This window comes from Trachinotus anak, unplaced genomic scaffold (assembly GCF_046630095.1).
Source record: "Trachinotus anak isolate AG129_WGS33_773 ecotype Australia unplaced genomic scaffold, CSIRO_AGI_Tana_v1 ptg000021l, whole genome shotgun sequence".
NCBI lineage: Eukaryota > Metazoa > Chordata > Actinopteri > Carangiformes > Carangidae > Trachinotus > Trachinotus anak.
In genome coordinates this window covers 3,782,595-3,804,049 of record NW_027273872.1, presented here as the reverse complement: position 1 = coordinate 3,804,049, position 21,455 = coordinate 3,782,595, and the positions used below count along the sequence as shown (strand labels likewise).

At 39.8% G+C, this 21,455-nt stretch overlaps 1 protein-coding gene and 2 long non-coding RNA genes across 14 annotated transcripts in view; 1 reads left to right on the top strand and 2 right to left on the bottom strand.

The window, feature by feature from the left end:
• The window catches only part of LOC139605612 (uncharacterized), a 271,063-nt gene that overhangs the window by 39,937 nt on the left and 209,671 nt on the right, over positions 1 to 21,455 (bottom strand). The gene's annotated exons all lie outside the window — the stretch shown is intronic.
• The window catches only part of diaph2 (diaphanous-related formin 2), a 353,639-nt gene that overhangs the window by 251,582 nt on the left and 80,602 nt on the right, over positions 1 to 21,455 (top strand). For all 12 annotated transcript variants that reach the window (XM_071457232.1, XM_071457234.1, XM_071457233.1 and 9 more), the window contains one exon: positions 2,610 to 2,734. In XM_071457232.1, the coding sequence (XP_071313333.1) occupies positions 2,610 to 2,734 (125 nt within the window). The remainder of the gene's footprint in view (positions 1 to 2,609; positions 2,735 to 21,455) is intronic.
• Positions 12,519 to 16,441, bottom strand: LOC139605611 (uncharacterized). The gene is made up of 4 exons (XR_011684441.1): positions 16,301 to 16,441; positions 15,194 to 15,409; positions 14,734 to 14,806; positions 12,519 to 12,639 (listed from the first exon to the last, which is right to left on the bottom strand). It is a non-coding gene; the product is annotated as an uncharacterized lncRNA (long non-coding RNA).

Here is a 21,455-nt window from a genome sequence, read left to right as displayed (position 1 = left end):
GAATCCATGCTAGATTCTGAACACGCTAGATTATAAGAACGTAGGAGGGAAGTGATATTGATATATGCATTTCTAAAAAGCATAAACTTGCCTGTAGAACCAAACATTCTATGAATACGTTTCTTCCGTATGAAGACCAAAGTACTATATACACTTCACAATTACATGTGCCAGTTTGTCTCAAGGATAAGTAATTCCCATGGAAACAATAGTCTGTATTGTAGTCCCATGGCTGGACTCTGATCCTGTAAATGGCTCCCCTGAAACACCATCGCAGTTAGCTCGACCCACTGTTTCTTGGCTACCAGGGTTTCTCTGATCACTGTTACAGGCACATTATTACCCAATCACTCACACCACAAGCATGAGTCACAAGCCGCAATGAATGACAAAGGCCTTCCAATAGAGATTTGTGATAAATCTGTGTGAGTGTAATTGTGTCTTCTCTTGCATCCATCTGCCCACCTCCCATGCTGTTCATTTTCCTTCTTCACCATTAGTGGAGCTGAGATCATAGTGACAGGAGTACGTGGATCTCAGTCCTATCAGTGGAGGAACAGGCGAGGTGATGGTGTGGTTTTCCCACTGTCATTCCCAGGAGTCAGTTCTGTGAGAATTGAGGAGAAGGAATTGTGGATCTGCCAGTCACTGGATCCATCCAGCCAGCCAGAGTCTAATAATGGCAGTGACCTCACCCCTTACTCTTATTGTTTTGCTTCTAGACTGATCACAGCAAACAGTGTGTGCATCTCTGTGTGTGTGTGCGTGTGTGTGTGTGTGTGTGTGTGTGTGTGTGTGTGTGCGTGCGCGTGCGCGCGTGTGTGTGTGTGTGTGTGTTTTTTCCAGTGGGAATAGATACCTTTGTAAGTGGGTTGATGGTTGTTTCAGTTTGCTGGGTATGTGATCCACCATCTTGCAATCCAGTTCCATCATCAGAAAATGAGAAAAAGAGCAAATCCAAGCTATGGAATTGATGTAAAGCAAGACAAGATTGATCCTTTTGTCACCGAGGACACATCTCTTGACATCTTGTCCTTTAGCCCACTTCTCACTCCCTCAGCATTTCAATTACAGTCTAGTGAATGGGCTAACCTTGTAGATGTGGTGGTAGTGTAGGATAAAAAATATAAGTTGTTAACGAGCACTGTCCTTTTTGGTCCCGGGTTTGTTTATCAATTAGTGTTTGAAGCAAAAAGCACAGTGAGTCGCTTTAAAATGAACTGAATCAGTCACTGGTGATGATTGACCAGAGGTTGTACATTCATCATTTGTTCAGTTGCTCATATGTCACTTGCAGTTTTATAGACACAAGTAATATAAAGCACACATCAAAATGAGGTCCCTCCTTACTACCACTGATGAATGGATTCCACCATTCATGTATCAGGACTTTTTTTTCTTTCTTTTTACTTCTACCAGCGAGGTTGTCCATGTGCATATCTCTACAACACCCAAACAGGCCCAAAGTTCAGGTTTCAAAAGACAACAACTCCTGAGTCACAAAGAGGAAAATAAACCAAAAAATTATTTCTTGTGATCCCAGGGCCTATCACCTAGCTAGACCAGGATCCAATTGAGTTTGAAACTGTGTTTGGAGTCAGTGTGCAGGCTTCGTTCTTTTCATCTTTCACCTATCTTCACCATAATCCCAAATTCTGGTTTCTCTTGTGTATCTACTCATCTTCCTAGTGCAGCACAATTTGAACATAATAAGGATAAACAAAGGTGTTAATTAGGCTTTGCAGTGGTTTGCTCTCTGTTGAACACTTTTTTTTTTTTTTGTCATTCTTAAATGTTTTGTCTGAATTTTCAGTTTGGTGTGTCAAAGGCCAAGAGTTTTAGTTGTAAAAGAATAACAAAAGCAATTTACATTAGAAATACATTCCATGCTATAGTAAATAGTAACAGACACTCCTTTTATTCAAGTACTCTTGTTTGCTTAATTCAGTCAATATTGCAGCGAACTGACAAACCCTGTGAAATTAAATAAACTGCATGACTGCAGTTCAAATATTCTTAATATAAAGGGTTATCTTGAAAGGGATCAAGCACATGTTTAAGCGACTGCATATAACTTAAATTAATGTTTTTTTTCTTTTCTTCTCTGAGACCAGCTATTTTAAAACTCGGTGTGCATGTGTGTCAATAAGACTAAACCCTCAACAGCAACCTAAACATGGTCCTCCATCTATGCTGCTGTCCTGTCTGATCCCTTAAGATGCTGCTTGCTGTTTGAAGTCTCCACTTGAAAGGCCTGATCTGAATACTGTGGATTCCACAGCAGCTCTGCAATCAGTGATTACAGACTGATTAATGAGCCACTGTAGACACACACACACACACACACACACACACACACACACACACACTGTATACACACATTCTCAGGTGCTTGCTTTCTAGGCCACACACAAAAGGATATGCAGGAGTCAGTATGTTACAACATGCATAGTCCAACTCAGTCATGACAGTTTTTTTATATAAACTTTAAAGTGTTGTTTGATTTTTGTTTTTTTTTAATTATGTCCCATTAACTGACACAAAATTAGTATGAGTCAAATTATTGTTACTAATCAATTTATTGTGTATCTGTTGCTTTTTTTCTACAGTGTCAGCGGAGATCTTAAAGGGCAGTTTGACAACCATGGAACGTCACATTCAGAGGCTTGAGAACGACATTGAGAATTTCCCCAAAACAGATGACCAGCAAGATAAGTTTGTGGAAAAGATGTCGATATCCTTTTTAACGTGGTCATTTTCATTCCTCACGTAGGTTCATACTTGAATTTGCTTCTCAAAAGCATATATATCATGACATATTAAGACACTGTATGTACCATTTTGTTGCCAGCAGTGGCAAAGCTGTGTGCTGTTTGTGTTCTGCCTGGCAGTGGGTAAGCAGTTTAAGTCACTTGCTGTGATAGGTGGCACCCAAGGGAACTTTGGGAATGGATCTGGCTGCCTTGCTGTGAGATGTTGATCAGATCTCCCTCTTCACTCTTCCCTGGGTCCCAAGAGTGAAATCATGCCTGTGGCTATTTTTACTGCACTCTGCCACTGCTGCCTGTCCCCTGGGGGACTCTAATAGGGGCTGTAGCCCCTCACACCAACTTATCGCCTATCCCTGATTTCATCTCCTGACCGGCCACGAGGCTCTCCACACAACCATCCGTGCGCTATCTTCTCTCATGGCACCTCTCCTGTTTCGATAACAGAGTGTTTCCAAGCATATCTGCTCCCAAATTGAATTAGCCATGTCTCTGCACTTTCGTGAATGCCCTTTCTGAGAGGAAAGGTCCTCACTGTATAGGTTTGATCAATGGTGGAAATCAAGTCTGTTGTCAATACCTTGAGGCTAGGTTTCCTTTCACTGAAAAAAACAGTAAGGAAACAGGAAGGGAAAAACAGTAAAGCAGTCAGCATTTTGATTCTGCCATTATAAAGCAAAGAAAGAATTACTCGAGCAATTTAACGAGTAGGTGTTTCCATATGTTAGGTGCTCACATGTAAGACAGCATTTAACCTGATTTCTGCTTCCTTTTGTCTAAGATTTATTGAGGCTGACTTTGCACATTGGGTGGTATAAGCACAATAGCCTGCTAACACATTAACAATCTGCTCCCAGTCAAAGAATAGCATTTAAATTAGTATAATTAAAAAAACTGAAGCAGGAACCTCCCTTGCGGTAGCTTGGAGGCAGAGCAGACAGGCAAGAAAGCTGCTCTGCCCCCCAATGTCAGTATTGATTCTCAGGGTCCTTCGAGAACTAGAGGCTTGAGTGAGAGGAAATGGAGAAGTGTAGATATACTGCAACATGGCTCTCCCTCACTGTCTGGAGTTCTTCCCCAGAGAGTGGCAGAAAGAAGCTGGCTGGCCATGACCTGAAACACCCCACTTCCTCCACTCTCCCTTTCTCCCTATCTCACCTGATTGAGTTTTTGGAGCCAGGAGGATTTAATAAGATCTGTTTTGGTCCTTGCTGTATTTAAAGTAGGTACCAATAGGAGAACACTGAGAATCACATATATTTCATTCTCCATCTGTGTTGTAGTTCCATTTTGGAGTGTTTTTATAATGGTTTATGGTAGAGTAGCTTCCATCCTGTTGGTTTTGCAAGTTGCAGAATTGTTAGAGTTAAACTTTTTTTTTTTTGATTGCAATTTTCACTTTTGTGTTTTTTGAGATGCAGACACATGGAGGCACAGAAAGGAGTCAAATTATGAAAAGTTCATGCTCGTTCGTTCTTTCTGTTAGCTCCCTGGAGTGTTTGATCTGCACTTCATCTACTGTGTGTAATGAAATGATAAAATTAATAATAAGGCTGTCATAATAACAAGGTGTCAAGGAAGTTTTATTTCTACTGTGGAAGAGAAATCTGGTTCAGATTCTTTTGTTCCATGTATCAGGAAACACAGGTGTTTTGTCTTAGTTTTGCCGTTGAAGTAGGGAATAAAAGGACACTAGATGTATGCAATCACATTTTGCTCAGTGCCTCTGGAATAGCTGTGGGTCTGTTTGTTACAGTAGGACATTTGTGTATGTGTGTGTATACATGTATGTCTCAATTTAAGCCACTTCTCTGAAGTCTGCCACCCAGGGCAATATTTTCTACCATTTTAAATGTCGTAAGATATCAGATGTTGCTGTGTTTTTGTGTAAGCGAGCACAGTGATGGAAATTAAATCACATACACATGGAGCAAACAGAGAGATAAAGAGATAGAAAGCAGAGGCTGTGCTTGATTTGCTGAGGTTTTTAGTACCAGTGTTTGCAGTGAACTTAGGTAGCACTCTAATCTGAGTTGCACAGCTAAGTGTTGGAACAAGGACAGTGTGAAATACAGTGCTGTATATTTTGGGTTGACATTTCCTTTGGTACACATAAGATAGCAGAGTCAAGACAAACATACCTTTTTAAACTTTTCCCTGGGATTAAAAAAAAAGGATGTTCTTTCCTTGAAGCATGACAGATGGAAGAACAACAACAGCTAAAAGTCATGCATTTGATGCTTGAGCAACCCTGAAAAAGTTAAGTGAAGCTCTGTTGTCTTGACTGTTGGGCACTGTGATGAATGAGTCAGTCTGCGTTTGTGTGTGTGTGCTTGCGTGTGTGTTACAGAGAGAGAGGGAGGGAAAGAAAGGGAGAGAGAGTAATTTACAGTGCATGTGTAGGTGACTACATGTGCCTCTGTTTCACTGTGACTCCTGTCAGCTTTTTCTTGAGATTAATTTCAGGAGGCTATGGTCACTGCAAGGTATTTTAAATGTAATGCGTGCCCCAAAGCAGCATAGTTTTAATTAATCCTTCAACGATAAATTATGTTTTGTTTTTCTCACCATGCATGATTAGTGTTCCTAATTTGTTTAGGCTTCAGAAATTCCTGGTTTTTACCCATTAAGAAGATAAATTTTGAGTGCAGATAATTTTGGAGAATCTGTCACTTTTATCAGTAATCTGATGTGCTTACCTTTCAGAGGAAATCAGTCCAGGAAATGATATGAGAAGGAAATCACCATTGTGGATCAGTAGCAGTTCTGAAATGCGGAAAGAAAAAACATTTCGAAAGAAGAAATATGTAAAGAATGGCAAAAAGAGTGGTAAAAAGAAAGGGAAGGAGGAGGAGGAAAAAGGAGAGAGAGAGAGAGAGAGAGAGAGAGAGAGAGAGAGTAGAGCTTAGAGGAAGCACTTCATTTGGCTTTATTGATACATTTTTCTCTTTCCATTACTGTAATGTATGCAAATGACCGAATGGGGTGTTTGTTCAGCAGTTTAGTGATCTCTATCTGTCAGAAGTAATGGGAGCCCACAAAGGCTGTAGAGTTGAGGCACAAGCCCCCAGAGAGCCCTATTTCACCAGAGAGGCTATGGCTAACACACACACACACACACACACACACACAGACACGCACACACCCGAACGCACGTGCACACACACGTGCACCCACCCATCTCCTGTTGCTGTTGGATATGATAGAGTAGAGCTGGGGGCTTAGAGCGAGACTCTGCATACTGGAATATTAATGGTAGTCAGGTGGTTCGATAGGCAGGATGAGAGACTGGACTGAACCTTGATGGATGCCTGGACATGTCCAATATATCTCCCCCCGCTGTACTCAGTGCCTTAACCCAACCTTGTGATATTTAGCTTAATCTGTTACTTCCCAGAAGGCCAGAGGAGTCAGAGCACATCATTGTTAATCTGTCTTAAATTTCCCTCTCAGAGTGGTGTAATTCAAGTAAGACTGTTCCATGAAAATAAAAACTGACTAATTTTAGGCTTGAAATGTAAGTCACCCTATACCCTCAAGCTAACACTATAACAAAGAGTGGTGTTTCCATGGTAACAATTATATTAAAAAATTGCACCAACTGACAGAAAAGAGGAAAGCATTGTGATTAGTGGATACTAGCACTGTCATTTTCTGCTTTAAAGTTTGTTTTGTTTTACACGTTACACAACCTGTCACGTTTTTATAGCTTTTTAACACATGTGATTCTCCTGATTAGTTCTTCCTGGCTTTTTTTTCCCAAACAGTCCTTTGTCTGTGTGTCTGCACGTTGTGTGTCTGTGTGTGTTTGTTACACAGTCATTGAGTTTCCCCAGTACAATGTCCTTGTGTAGCAGCTGAATTCTTCCACAAGGCTGAGTGAATGAAACTGAGTGGCTTGAAGTCATTGCTCATGGCCATGTTTTTAGTTTGAAAATGGTCATAATTAACCCACAATTCCTATCGAATTAGTCCCTAACACAGTCAAGGACAGGACCACATTGTCCAGCTGATGAGCTTAGATATCTTTCTGGAGTCTCTATGTTAAATCTAAGCCACAGTGAAAGTTCGTCTTTGGAAACCAGTCTCTGACCCAAAGGGAAGTTTGTTTTGTTTTTCCTGTGATAAATTCTGTTCAAGGCAGGATAGAATTCTTCATTCTGTATAAAAGGTATGAACAAGGAATAGATGAGGCATTGTTGTTTCAGCATTAAGCTGGCAGGGGAGGTAGTGACAGGGCCTGTTCAGACCTGGTAGAAAAATCCCTCTTGGTCGATCCGATCAGAAGTTGACAGCTGTAAGAACAGGTGTAAATGCACTCATGATGCTTTGAGGACGCATTTTAAAGCCAGGTGTGAACTGATGAGCTTAGAACTGTCAACTTGTGATCGGATCACTGAAGACACATTAATGCCACGTCTGAACAAGAGCACAGAGCAAGCAAGTAAAACAAGCAAAGCATGCATAATTAAGGCCCTTCTAAATGTCAATATAGTGGGATCTGTTTAAAAGGGGCTTTTGATACCTCTTGATAAATACTCCAGGAATCTTACCAAGGCCGCACACATCTATCAGTGCCAGTTTCTCACACTCTCAACTTAGCCCTTCCACACAAGGTCAGGCCAGACACACTTTTCCCTGCCCCAGGGCTAGCCTGTAATACCACGTTTATGGCTTAAAAATCGACAGATGCATTTATACAGGTACCACCTTTCTGTTGTTCTGAGAGACTACAGCCTGATTTAGTTCACACTTCAAAGGAAGAGGTTCACTACAATGTGTTTATGGATGGCCCTTGTCAAACAGTCGGAGACTGTGTTGGCTTCAGGCTAGGTTTGTGTACAGGTGCAGCATTCTCTTGTATCAGCACCAGACATTTAAGGTCAAATAAATGGTTGTTAGTGAAACAATTGTTCTGTTTAGCAAACTGCTGAGTTAAACTGCAGACACATCAGCCGGTAAAGGCTCGTTTGGTGTGGAGAGGAAAGATGGTGTTTGTAGAAGTTATCCCACTTTAAGTTTATGTGCCTGAATGAGGAGTAAGTCAGATTATTTACATAATCATCATGTTTATTTCTGTATGTTTGTATATAATAAAACTGGGTTAAAAGATGCTGGTGGCACTTTCAGTAGCTCCTTATGATTTTTAAAGCTGAAATACACAAACACCCACCCCCGTTCCCGCACACACACACACACACACACACACACATACATAAGCTCTCTCACTTAATCACCACCTTCCTTTGAGTCCCCCCGCCCAACCCTAACCCAAGTGTTTTCCTCCACTAATGAAATTCACTGTAAACTGTGTGGCCAATTAACTGAAGCACAGATAAACCATGGAGCCTTTTAATTATCCAAAATTCTGTGGAAACCAGTATAAACAAGTAGAGACACTTAAAACAGACTTATTCCCTGCCTGACTTCTGCATCTGTATCTCTCACCTCAGCGTGAATGTCCAAACTGGATAAAGCAACAGAAAATTGCAATCACTAGAACAAATAGTCACCTTTCATATTTCATTCTGCATGTCAGAGGATTTTAATTAATACTTTTTAATATGTGTGTCTTAATTCTGAATAAACATTTGTTCATATTCAACTAGCAATTCTAAGAATGAGTTAAGCAGAGAAAAAACACAAAATCTAAATGAAAAAATAGCTGTGGTGTCTTACCAAAGATTTACTTATTTGTTATTTACTCAGTGCTGTCTTATTACCTTGGATGAGAAATATACAGTGCACTGCAGTTATACGTGATTTTTAATTACTTAAGTAAGGCATTAACTGGCATTCCTGCTGAGTGAGTCAATTAAGCTTGCAACAGTGTGAACAATATCTATATTTAAAGCTGTGGAACCCTTTCTGTAATCTACTGTACTTGCAGTGTATCTTGTCATACGTTTATATTGTAGTACTCTGATAATGCTCTGCCAAGTTTCATTCAGTATGCTCCTCTGTCCCAATGCAGTGCACAGTACACTTTTTAAATTGCTTGCTGTGTGTGACCAACAGCACAAAGGATTTTTAGTTTATTATAATATACATCTGTCACTGCCCCACTGGTTCATTCTGTACATTTGATTATCTAATCTAATCAAATTTAATCCGATGTAAGACAAGGAAAGACAAGCAAATCCCTGCATTTGAGAAGGTTGGAATTTACACTGTTAATTTTTTATTTTTTGTTAAATTACATAAACAAGTAATTGGTATTCTCTTCAGCTCTACAATTCATTTTGTAAAACATGACATACAAATACAAGTAAGAACGATGTAAATTAATTCTAAAAAAAAAAAAAAAAACCCAAAAAAACATGTACAAATCTGAACATAGAGCAAGGTTTTTTAATCTTACAACACCTAAAGCCAATATGAAAAAAATCATTGTATGGCAGTTTTAACACATAATGTGACTACATTTGAAATATCCAAAGTAGAATTGTGCACAGATCTTTGAATTTGGCTCAGACAGCTTCCAGATGACTTCAAGAGAAAAATTTGAACCAAGTGACACACCCTGATGAAGCCTAAAAATCAAGTGATAGATTTCAAAGAATACACATGCACTGCTTTGTGTCAGAAGAAACTATCATCTGTTCGTCTGTCCCGTCTGTCTGTTCTGTCTGCCATGTTCACTGCCAGAAGATCATCTCTGTGCCCTCTGGTCATATGAGTGAATTCCCTAGAAGTTCGCCAATCAGTATCTTGTTAGGCTGTGACACTCAGCCTGATGTGGCAGCTCCATTAACCACCAGAGTACGCTTGCTGACAGGCCGCCTGGACTGTAGCTCCCAGGGGCAACAGGGGTGAGTGTGTGACGTTGAAGTACAGGAGTACCACCCATGATTTACACTGGATCTACCCCTTTGCTCCCTGAGTGAACAACTGTCATATTCCAGATAAAGCCCCCGTGCCCTGCCAGTCCCAGACCAAGTCCTTTGGGAGCTACTGTGTCTTGTTGGGATTCAGGCCTGCTCCCCTACAATCTAAAATGCTTCCTTACACACCTATTGTACACTGTCTTCTGCTTCTTGTGCAAGCTTCATATACAATATACAGAGTTAAGCACTAATATGCAGTGACATATGGGGTCAATGTATGTGACAGGCTGTAGTGTTCTGAATAGAAAATTATTTGTTTAGTTAATCTGTTTTATCTTCATGTTTCCATGTGTTGCTCAGCTGCTGTATAGCGTTGCCCCTATTGGCCCAGGTCTCCACTGATTCTTTCTGCTCTACAGAAAGTCAGGCTAAGGACCTGGTGGCAGCAGCACCAATCTGCACCTCATTACTTCCCCAAAAGGCTTGGGCTTAGTGCAGGGTAATAGACAGAGGCCCAGCCGCCCTCATTTGTCATGGGCTCCTGGGTTTGATGCAAAGCCCCCCTTGAGCACTTGTTGCTGAGCTCTAATCCTGCAGTAGACACCAGCCACGCTTCTCTGCTTAGCCATCCCCACTCTCCACCGTCATGGCTCATGATTTCACTTTCATTTGATGTTTTAATGAAATCCCTGAGACTCAGTTGAATGGCAGGCCCATTGTTGGCAAATTATTCCATCAAATGCAAGTGGAAGGAGAACGTGACTGGAGTTATTTGTCTAGTAAATATGAGCCACCAAGGGTTTACAATGTTTTTCAGCATGTGAATCCACAGTACAAGATTGTTGGAGTTAAATGACGCAGGTTTACACAGGAAAATGCATATCGACTAAATGGCACATAGGATGCTGTTTTCGTGTTCTTGATAGCCCCCTGCATTATCCATTTTTGCAATTTCTGTAATAACTAATACTAATAATACTACAGCTGCTAGAGTAGAAGCTAATTGTAAAATGAGTTGGGTGAAATGTACTTAATGCTGGTAGATAGTGTACAGAGCAGACATTTATACAATGGCTGACATTTATTCCTGTGCAGCCCAGTATATTACCTAGCAGCACCATTTGTTGTGCCTTATTGCAAATAAGTGCTATGGGGCAGTGCCCAAAAGGCCAGGGAAAGCTCCTTGATGAAAAGGCCTGAGTATCATTAGCTGAAGTTGCTGCGTGTGCCAGTTGAAAGCCTCTGTAAAATGTAAATCAAACTAATGCCCAAACACGTCCTTTCCTTTCCCCACGGTGATATTATTCCTTCCTTGCTGGTGCTGTCGAGGGAGTACGGTTTTGTTCTGCTGTTTGCTCTCTGCTGATTTCTAACTTTGCCCAGTGGCGGCTGTCCCTGCCCTCCCCTGGCAGGACCCAGGGATCACCGTGTCTGCATGGACGTGGCACATCTCTCCAGCAGTGTGCTCATATACGTAGCCACACAAACCATTAGCCGAACTTACCGACTGCACTGGAGCAATTAGCCGCTTCATTATGCAAATCAAGTGCACTAATTGCCTCACGTTTGCTAATTGATTATAAGATACAGTATATGGTCGACACTGAAGGTGAATCCCTCAAAAAGACGTGGGCCTCAACAGTTAAAGCCTTGCACTTTGTGAATAAATGAATGGCAGTAAATAACACAGTGGGTCATTTCCCTGGCATGTCACTGTGCACTCAGCTCTGCAAATTTGAGGCACAATAGAAATTGGTGGAGAAAGAGAAACTCTCTAATTAAAATGAATCTGTGACAGTCAGAAACACTAACAGTTACAAACGGCAATCTGATGGTAGTCAACAGGGGATTCTCCATTAATTGGCAAAATGAGGCTCATCAATCACGCAGAGGGGGGATACTGCACAGACAGTATCCTGTCGGAGTCACCCACTGTGGGGGGAGCAGCATGACGTGTGTCTCAGGGACAGAGTCATGTAGAGCAGGAACAGTTTTTTCTTCTCCTCTGTCTCTCTCGCTCTCTCTCCCTGACTCTGTTTCTCGCCACATGTGGCTCTCAGTAGACATCTCTCCAACTCATTCTGACAGGCTTTGTTTTTCCTTGTCGCATTTCAAATGGGGATTGGTTGGCATTCTCTGCCAGTCAAGGCTGAGACACAATTGTCAAAACACACTGTTGAATTTGAGCTTTCAGAGGATACTCTTTGCTAATGACATGTGCTGAGAGGCTTAATTCAAGCACTCATGAAAATACTGGCACTGCTGATTTTCTATTCAGGCAATCTTGATCACTTCATTGGATTAAGAATAACTTATTCTTTTTTTTTCCTTTCCAATACTGCCAACCATCTCTGAAGCGTTGATATTAGAGCAATGTATGAAACTAATTAGTACTGTAATAACTTTGTTTTTCAGTGTGAACTATATGCTGTTATGATTAAGCAAGCCCAACAAATGCCAAGGCACGTTACATGCTGTCTCTGACTACAGGTCAATACATATACCCAGGCAATAATTGACTGTTTCATCAACTGAACCAATCAGTGGACTGCTCCTAGTCTCTCTGTCACCTGCTAGGTTCAGGGCAATCACAGGCATAGCAAGACTTCAAATAGTTATTGCTTTATATTTCTTCTGCTTCATCTCTGTGTCTAATTTTGTTACTTTATGTATCTGTACAGTTCAGATTCTATACTGGTACCTGAGATGTGCACACACTCTCACAGCATGTGTTGTATGTTGATGTCCTCATTACCTCTTCCCCATGTATCAAACCAGTGCCATGTCAGGCATGTCACGGCAAATGGAGTATTCAGAACTGTCTTTATTGCTTTCACCGACAGGGCTAATATACTGTGAGTCAAAACAACAGTTATGCCTGTGTGGGTTTTTATTGACAATTAACCTCAAATTAGCAGCATGGATAGACAGTGTGACCTCCAGAAGTGCTAGTGGTTGTGTTGATGATGGCTCCTCCATGAACATGATTACATGAGATGAACCAGTTTGCTGTGAAGCGGGACCTCTGACTTGTGGACTGATACCTGAGAGAGAGGCATTTAACACGTTGTTGCTACCTGCAATAGCAGGACATTCAAATAAAAAAGAACGGTAACATAAATGTTTCTATCTTTGTGTATTTTCTCTCTCTGTCTCTCAGTCACACACATACAGTGTGTTCAGAAGGTGTTCAGACCCCTTCATTCAAATATTATGTTGCAGCCTTATGCTAAAATAAAGAAATAATATTTTTTCCCCTCATCAATCTACACTTAATATTCCATAGTGACAAAGTGAAAACAGAATTTTTTTAATGAAATGACCCTTTGCTCGCCTCCGAGTTCTCTTGGTCATCTCTGAGATGTTTCTTGAATGGAGTCAACCTGTGTTAATTCAATTCATAGCAAGGGGTCTAAATACTTATGTCAATGTAATATTTCAGTTTTTCCTTTTTAATAAATTTGCAAAAGAATCCTAAAATTCTGTTTTTGCTTTGTCATTCAATGCAGACTGATGAAGGGGAACATATACATGTGTTCCCCTTCATTAGTCTAGCTCTAATATATATATATATATATATATATATGTGTGTGTGTGTGTGTGTGTGTATGTTAGAGCATAAGGCTGCAACATAACAAAATGTTTCTGAACACTTTCTGATTGCACTGTTTACACAGGCACACTTACAGGCAGAATGTACGCTGTTGGTGGGACTAAGCCCTCTTATTTAACAGCAACAGGAATGCGTGAGACACATCTGCTACCTGAACCTGCAGCTGACCTTGAATTGACTTTCAGTGATAAAGACTTATGGTTGATCCCTGGGCTTTTTGCTCTGGTGCCTTACAGCTCTCAATTCTAACTTAAGGATATAGGTAAGAGCCCTTGAAACCACAGAACTATTCCTCTGTTGCTGTCTTTTCCTTTTAATTTTTCTGTGTAATGGCTTTAAAGGAGACCCTGCAGGTGACAAGAACATACTCCCCTTGACTTTTTGCACATTTCCTTTTGTTCACACCATTACTTGATTATACAAACAAGTATAATTTTCTCTTTAACCAAACTCTTTGCAGACTGGTGCACTCTTGAATATCAAAGTAAATTTTATGCTTTAATGCAGACTGCAGAAAGCATGAATTTTTAAAAACAGAAATGTATTTTGCAAAAATATTCACTCTGCTCACTTGGACTGTCTTGTCATTGGTTTGTGATTACATCTGGCAAGAAAAAAAATTATATCTCTATTCTTCATAGAAATAAGCAAACTTTTCAGTACTTCTTTTTCTTTTAATGGGTCCGAAAGTAAATTTAGAAGAGAGTGCCTGGATTGAGAGGCTGTAACTAGTATTCTTAAAGCTGCAATGTGCAAATTCTGGAAATCAAGCTAGACACTGAGTTCCCATGCCCGACTGGAGCCCTCTCTGATTGGTTAGAATGGTGAGGCTCACTCAAAAGCTAGAAGGGAATATCTGCATGAATATCTCAGGCTGGGTTGATAGCACCTCTCAGTATTAAGACATGTTCAGATTTCTAAAAAACTGATCTAAAAAAAAGTTATAAACTGTAGCTCACTGTTAGTTTGACTAGAACACACCCTTAGATTCATGCTGAAAGTAATAAGTATATATATTTACTGTGTTAGTCAAAACTGATAGTTATGCTCTACTTTTATACACAAACTTCCAGTAAAGTATTTTCTTAATTTTAAACATACATTTTTGACAGCAGTCATTTCACCTGACTTCTTTACAAACTGTTACAGACTCACAAAGTGGGTATGGTTATTAGTTATTTCTTTTACTCCAGGTTTCTGAAAGTAAAATTTCCATTCATTTTCTACAAGACAATATTAGATGACTTGCATTTGGAGCCTGAGCACATAAAAAAAAAAAAAAAAGAATTACTGAGTCCTAACTACTATTACTATGAGTACTAACATCCAGCCACTAAGTTTAAAATTGTGTTCTGCAGTGCTGTTAATAGTTGTGTGCTGAAGCTAATGATAAATTTGAAATCAATTGTTTTTCAGGTTAAATAATTTCATTTATGTCAATATTAGATGAATTCAGCAGCGGTGTTTTGTTCCCAACAGCAACAACACAAAAATGGTCAGAATAAGCTACAGCAGTGATTTGTACCTCTGGCCGGTATTTTCTTCCAGGCAATACCCACTCAGGCTCTTGGGTACTGTAGCCATTAGGAGCCACCAAACTGATGGAGAAAAAAAAAAAAAACATATCTTTTCTGGAACAAAGTTGGAATATTTACAGAATGGATGACCATCTGTATATTGAGAGACATTGGAGCTTTTGTGCAAAAGAAAAATTTGAAATCCTAATTTACTGTGTTAAAAAAATGCTTTTGAAACCAGTGGCAGTATACCTGAACAATTGTGTGATAATGAGATTGTTAAAATGTTTGTCTCTTTTTTTTTTTTTTTTTTTCTTCCCAATAACATGCACACACTTGCTTCCACAGTGCAGGGATGTTTTAACACACCAACAATGGTGCCAACTGGAATGCAAAACCATACATATTTCTGTCCAATCATGTCTTGATGTTGCATGTAACAGAGCAAGTGCAGGTGTGAAAACTCACATCCAGAGGTGTAGGTAGGAACAGGCGTTAACTGGAGGGACATGTTGGTTGGAGCTGCCACAGCTCAGTGGTGACGAGGTGTTGTCGCACAGAAGCACTGTGTGGTTGCCATCATCAAAGCACCTTTCTACTGGAGATGTGCATGTTTTTTGGGTTTTTTTTGTAAAAAATAAGATAAGATCTCCAGCAGAGTGGAGCAGATCATGGCACCGATCACTGTGAATGAAAATCAGTTGGAAAGATTTCCACATTGTTTCTGGAGCCAAGCTGAAACGTGATGCAGCAAACTGAAGGATAACTTAAGCAGTTTTTATGACTGACTACAGTTTTTATGCCTTTTTATTGAGGCTTGTTTGTGATGGATAGTACCGCGCGGGTTATGATGCCTCAGGCTTGTTTGATCCAGTGGTCATATTCTTAAACCTCTGTGAGGAAGGTCATGATGCTCCACATGAAATACAGTTCTATTTGCATATACTCCAGTGCCCTACTCCTACAGTTTGCATGTGCAAATCAGGTTTTTCAAGAGTGATTTAGCTGAAATTTCCAGTATCCATTGACTGTTAATTTTTACACTGTTTATCACTGTCTTTCCCTTTAATGCTTACAGTGACAGCTCTTATGACAAGTATGACAATGTAGATATTTTAGTAGTTTGCTGTTACTCAGTTGCAGATCAGATTAAGATAACCTTTATTAGCCTCACAGTGGGGAATTGCAACATAAAGACTTCTAATTGAATCAGTAATGGTAGAAGAATGTCTTGTTTTTTTTCACTTTCAAAAAGAGTCGTATCCCATAATGACTACATCATGTACGAAATCATGATCCCAGTGTCTGCTTGAAAAAAGCATAAATCATGCGTTAAGTGCTATTTTTGATATTGTCATAAATCCAGTGACATGTGGCACAGTCTTTTAGCCCATTCTAGCCCCTTATTGGTCAATGTGGTTAAATCTCAACACATTCATCACCAGCAATACATTTTTTGTTTTTGAAGCTTTGATTCAATGTACTACCATATGAACTATCATAATATATGTTAATTTTTTTTTCTACTTTAAGAAAAAAAAAAGTACTTAAGTGTATATAGAAACACACACTTACAACTTGGCTGGAAAGTTGTTCTCACAGAATCTTCCAAACAAAAAACCCACAGACAATATGCATCAAGAGAAAATTATAAATTACAGTTAATCATCATTGGCGCTGGCTCATAGCAACCTCCTGTGCCAAAACCTAGACAGCAGAGCAGCATCCTACTCAGGGGGCGACCTTAAAGTAAAACATCTATGTTTATAATTGTATGACCAATACCAATGATGGGTTGCACCAGCCTCCCCTATTGTGTGCATGCCATGGAGATTAGAGAATACATAAAAAAGAAAATTTAAAAAAAACCCAAAACAAAACATTAAAGTAATTTTAATGATAATTCTGCGTTGCCATGGCTTAGATTGCCATGACTACGAATGAAACTCCTGTGATTTGAAACATTCAGGTCAGCCCTAGTTGAAGCCTTACAGCAATGTTAACATCATTAATATTAATTATATGACAGAGTCTGGCTTTTTGCAAGAGTACAATTATTGGAAACATAAAATGTTATAGGGAGCTGTAACTACTTCCATATTTAAGGGTATTTACTATCCATTGTTATTTGACCTTTAATTGAACAATATGACACTGAGGTTAACAACCTTGCTTAAACATACAGGTTATTGGTCGTCATTCCAATGGAAAAATGCAGAGTGAAATTCAGCTATAAACAGCTTTCCAGTTGTGCTCTACTCAGATACTCATGAGTCCATGATTTGTTCACAATGATCTCCTAAATTTGCTAACTTCATGCTTTGCAGTGTTTTGCAGTGTATATATATATATATATATATATATATATATATATATATATATATATATATATATATGTGTGTGTGTGTGTGTGTGTGTGTTTGTGTAAGTCTGCATCTCCATATGTATTTGTATTTTTGTTACTAATAATTGTGGAGTAGTAATTATGCATGTTGATATCACTGGTTAGAGGCACATGTAGATAGTAGAGGGGGTTACACACTTCTCTAGTCTGTACTGTCAGAGAGTGACAGTCATTATGTGTGTGTGTGTGTGTGTGTGTTTGTTTGTGTCTGTGAGCAGGGTGTTTTCGATAGTGTATGAATGTGTATACATGAGATAGCTTCAAGGCAGTACAGAATGATAGCTGTGAATGAGGCATTTTCCATTGAAGTGATTAAAATGATTGAGGACAGTGGCGAACTCATTCATCTCTGAGCAAGGTGATGAGGGACATTCTGTATGTGTGAGCGTCTGAGAGAAAGTGCCTCGGTGCATTCATGTATATTTGTGAGTGTGTGTGTGTTTATGTGTCACAGATGTAGAACAAGTTGTGAAATGGGACTGGCACGGAGGCAGCCGGAGAGATGTGGAGCGATGCCCACAGGAGGGCCATGTCTTTTCACTGTACATCTGAACAGACAGCCAAATATTTTTCATCACCCTCCACAGCCTCCATTCTACATTTTAATTTGACCTTCATCAGAACAAAGTAAAAAAAGTGCATGTTGTTTTGCATGTTATTTTATTTTTATGTCTTTTTTTCTTAAAAAAACAGAGTAGCAACAGTCCAATGGGAGTTCCTTGAGGTTTCAATGGATGTGATTAAGCTGGACTTTAATCAGTTTGTCTCCCCTGTTCAGCAGATTCTCTGTAATTACCTCAGTGAGGGGAGAGAGTGGGTGGTGCAGGTTGCCTGGCTGTGTGCATGTGTTCTTTATTTATTTTCTAAAATCTCAGAGTAGGTGATAGATAGTAGACAGAATAGTTGTTTTTGATGCTTATTAACATTTCTCTCGTATCTCTAGTTGACACAACGGTTAAAACACACCCTGTACTTTTAATTACTTTTAATTTAAATACAGCTAACCTCACTGGCCTTGTTGTCTACACATAACCACTCTCAAGCACATTAAGTGTAAGTCTGCACCCACTTAGCATTGGCAGCCTTGTGAAAGTGTTGATTTGAGGTCCACAGGTTCATGTTTTCTTCGTCTTTCTCTCCCTCTTTCACTCTCTCTGCCTCTGCCTCTCACATCAACTGCTCTAATCTCCTGAATGCCATCCACACTTGCCGTTCATCCCCTGCCTTCAGGATTGGTTTCACACAGTGATCCCCTCACTGACCAGACAGACGACTCAACAATTAACTTCTAAGGCTGACCCGAAATATCTCCAACCTTCTCTCCTCAGCATCCTTATTGGCCTCTAATAGATTTCTAACAGGTAGAAAAAGTGGATTGAATTTCACCCATCCACCCCTGAGGCTCTGTACAGAAACACTGTTCAGTTTGTTGTCTTTTTTTCCCCCTGCTAAATATCACGGCCGTGACTGTGGTACAGGATGTTGTCTGAGCTGAATGTGTAATGATGGGACCAGGCCGGTGATACATAGTGCCAATGTGTTCATAATGTTATTAGACTTTGTAGCATTCTTCATGTAATCACTCCACCGATTGCTTCGCCGTTTCTGTTATTGTGCTAATAGTCAAAGAGCACCCTGCTGGAGCCAGATTGACTGAAACTGTATTCTCCATGAATGAGATTAGTCCCTGTGTTATTTAATGTCACTTTAGCCATTATTGCAGGATTTACCGCTGATGCCATGTCTGTTCATTACCTCTCTGGTTATCATCCCACACAGGGCAATGAATGTGCCCCACAGTGCTGTGGACACAGGTCAGCACTCTACTGATTCCCATCTCTCTATTCTTTTCACTGAAGCTCGATGACACTTTAAGTGATCTTTCAGTGCACCACTTTGGTACTGCATGTTGAGTTTCTATTATTACGTCCTGAAAATGCAGCTGCCTGCTGTCAAACGTAAATTTGAGCTCATAGTGTGTATATGTGTTCTTTGCTTGCGAGCTTGTGAGTCCATGTGTATGGTCATTGTGTTTGTAGTTGAGGGGAAGCATGTGCAGATCAGATTGTAACCAGTAGGGTAATGATTCATAAGACAGCCAGTAGGACTTATCCACTAATAGATCTCCAGGGAGATAACCTAATCCCCCAACAATATCTCCTTATCATATTACAAGTGAACTATGTACAGAATAGGTTTCTCTATCCACAAATGAATACTAAGCCCTATACTTACCTTTAAGCTTATTAGATTTGATCTGAAACAGAAGAGTATCAAGTATTCTCCCTGATGCAAGGCTGATCAGAGATAATAATCCTTTCTGAGATTAGTTTTAATTTCACAGTCTACTGATTGCCATGACTGTATATAAAATAATGTATGTGTTTTTCCAAAGCTGCAGTATTTAGCAACATTTGAAACATTTAGTAAAATCAGGGAAGTAGATTCTGTACTGGAGATTTACTTCATACTGTAGGACAGTAAATACACTATGTAATCTGTTCATTGAGTGCTTTTGTCATCCAGAGAGATCACAAGAGGGAGCTTGTCAGTGGCAAATGAAAGTCAGACTTCTTTTCAAGGTGCAGATTGGAGATTAGTAGTAATGCTCATCTCTGTCTTTCTGTCAGCTTTCACAGAGATGATACGATTTGCAAAAGATGAGCCCTCCCTTCTCTCTTTCTACCCCAGTTCCTCTCTCTGTCTCCGTCTCCGTCACCGTCACCCATCTTTTACTTCCTTGTCCTCAGTCTCTCATGTTACCCATCTTCTTTCTTCTCTTTATTCCTTTCTCTCGGATTTACCAAGCTTTAAAGAGGGTTGCTAACTTTTCAAGATCCCAAGAGGAAGAGACTGGATGAGTGAGTAGATATTCTGAACAGAGCCCCACATGGCTTTGTGTTGCCACACAGACTCCACAGGGCATCCACTAGATTTTCATAGCCCTTTATTTTCTCTGTAGCTGCCCCATGTCAATTCCTAATGATTAGCAATGCTATTGTCTCTACCACTCGCTGAAAATAAAGGAAAAAAGTAATTTCAGGCCAAAATTCAAGATTTTTTTTCTATTTTTCCCTCATAAGTTTATATTACTACCTTGTTATCATCTTAATTGTGATTAAAGGTGACTTTAAAGAGGTATATGTCTGGACTAAAAAACATTTGTTGCTAAACTAAAAGCCTGAAGAAGTAGTTGCAGAAGGGGAGGGCGACACATTAACTCACTGGCTACAGTACTTGTCCAAGCTATACCAAGAAGTATGCACAGTATACAACGTCCCTACTTCATAATCATGTAAGGATGGTGATTGTATTTTACACTGTGTCTTCTAACTAATTTTTAAATCTGAGAGCTCCATCCAAAGGTGTCTCACCCTCCCAAATGAATTTTTGTTATGGCCTTACCTCTTTTTGTTCTTTTGATGTCTGCTTCTCATCTGAACACTGGTTTCTCTAATTAGCCCTGCGTAGAGGGAGGGGCCAAACCATCCACTGCTCGACTGTGCTATTTAGGTCATTGTGTTTTGTTCAATAGTTGCACACTTGTGCACAGATCACTAACCAATAAGGGAGGGGAGATGTCATGGTCAATTAGGTGCTTAATGAAATAGCACAGATGAAATAAGGTATTTTTCCTAAGCTAGACTTTCTTCCTGTCCATCATAATGCCAGTGCATTGTGGAGACATTTACTATTCTGCCAAGCTTTGACTGAGGAAGACCATGAAGATTATTATGTAAGAATGAAACACAATGCTAAGATCACCTTTAGTCTTCCATTATATATACATACTATTAATAGAATATCAATTTATGGACTGAAAAGCACTTTTAGCAGTACAACCTTTTAGAAGTACAACCTTTCTGCCCCAACAGCTGCATTAGTTGAGAACCCCATGTTCTTGCAGACAAATCTGTGGGGTGGGGGTGGGGGGTGCTTAATGGGACAAAGGGGAAAAACAAATGTTTGTGCTAGACTTTTCTTCTAGATCCCAGATTTGTCCTCCTAAGATGCTGAATCTGAGAAGCTAAACCTTCTCTTTTGATGAATTAGTCAGAGTTCCAACATATAAGTGCCTAGCACTGTCAGATTTAGACTCATTAGACTTTATTTTTAGTGGTCATGAGCCAAAAATAGCAGGGAGATATCAGGTCAGAGCCAATAGATAGATATTTATATAAGGAAGCTGCTGTGTTATTATCTCTGTATATCTATTACTTGACACAGTCAGTGTGATTGACTGCAAAGTCTATCAAGTTACACTGGATTACAATGCGTGAACAGGTGCTGTCATTTTAGCGAATTTCATTTGCAGAGCACACTAGC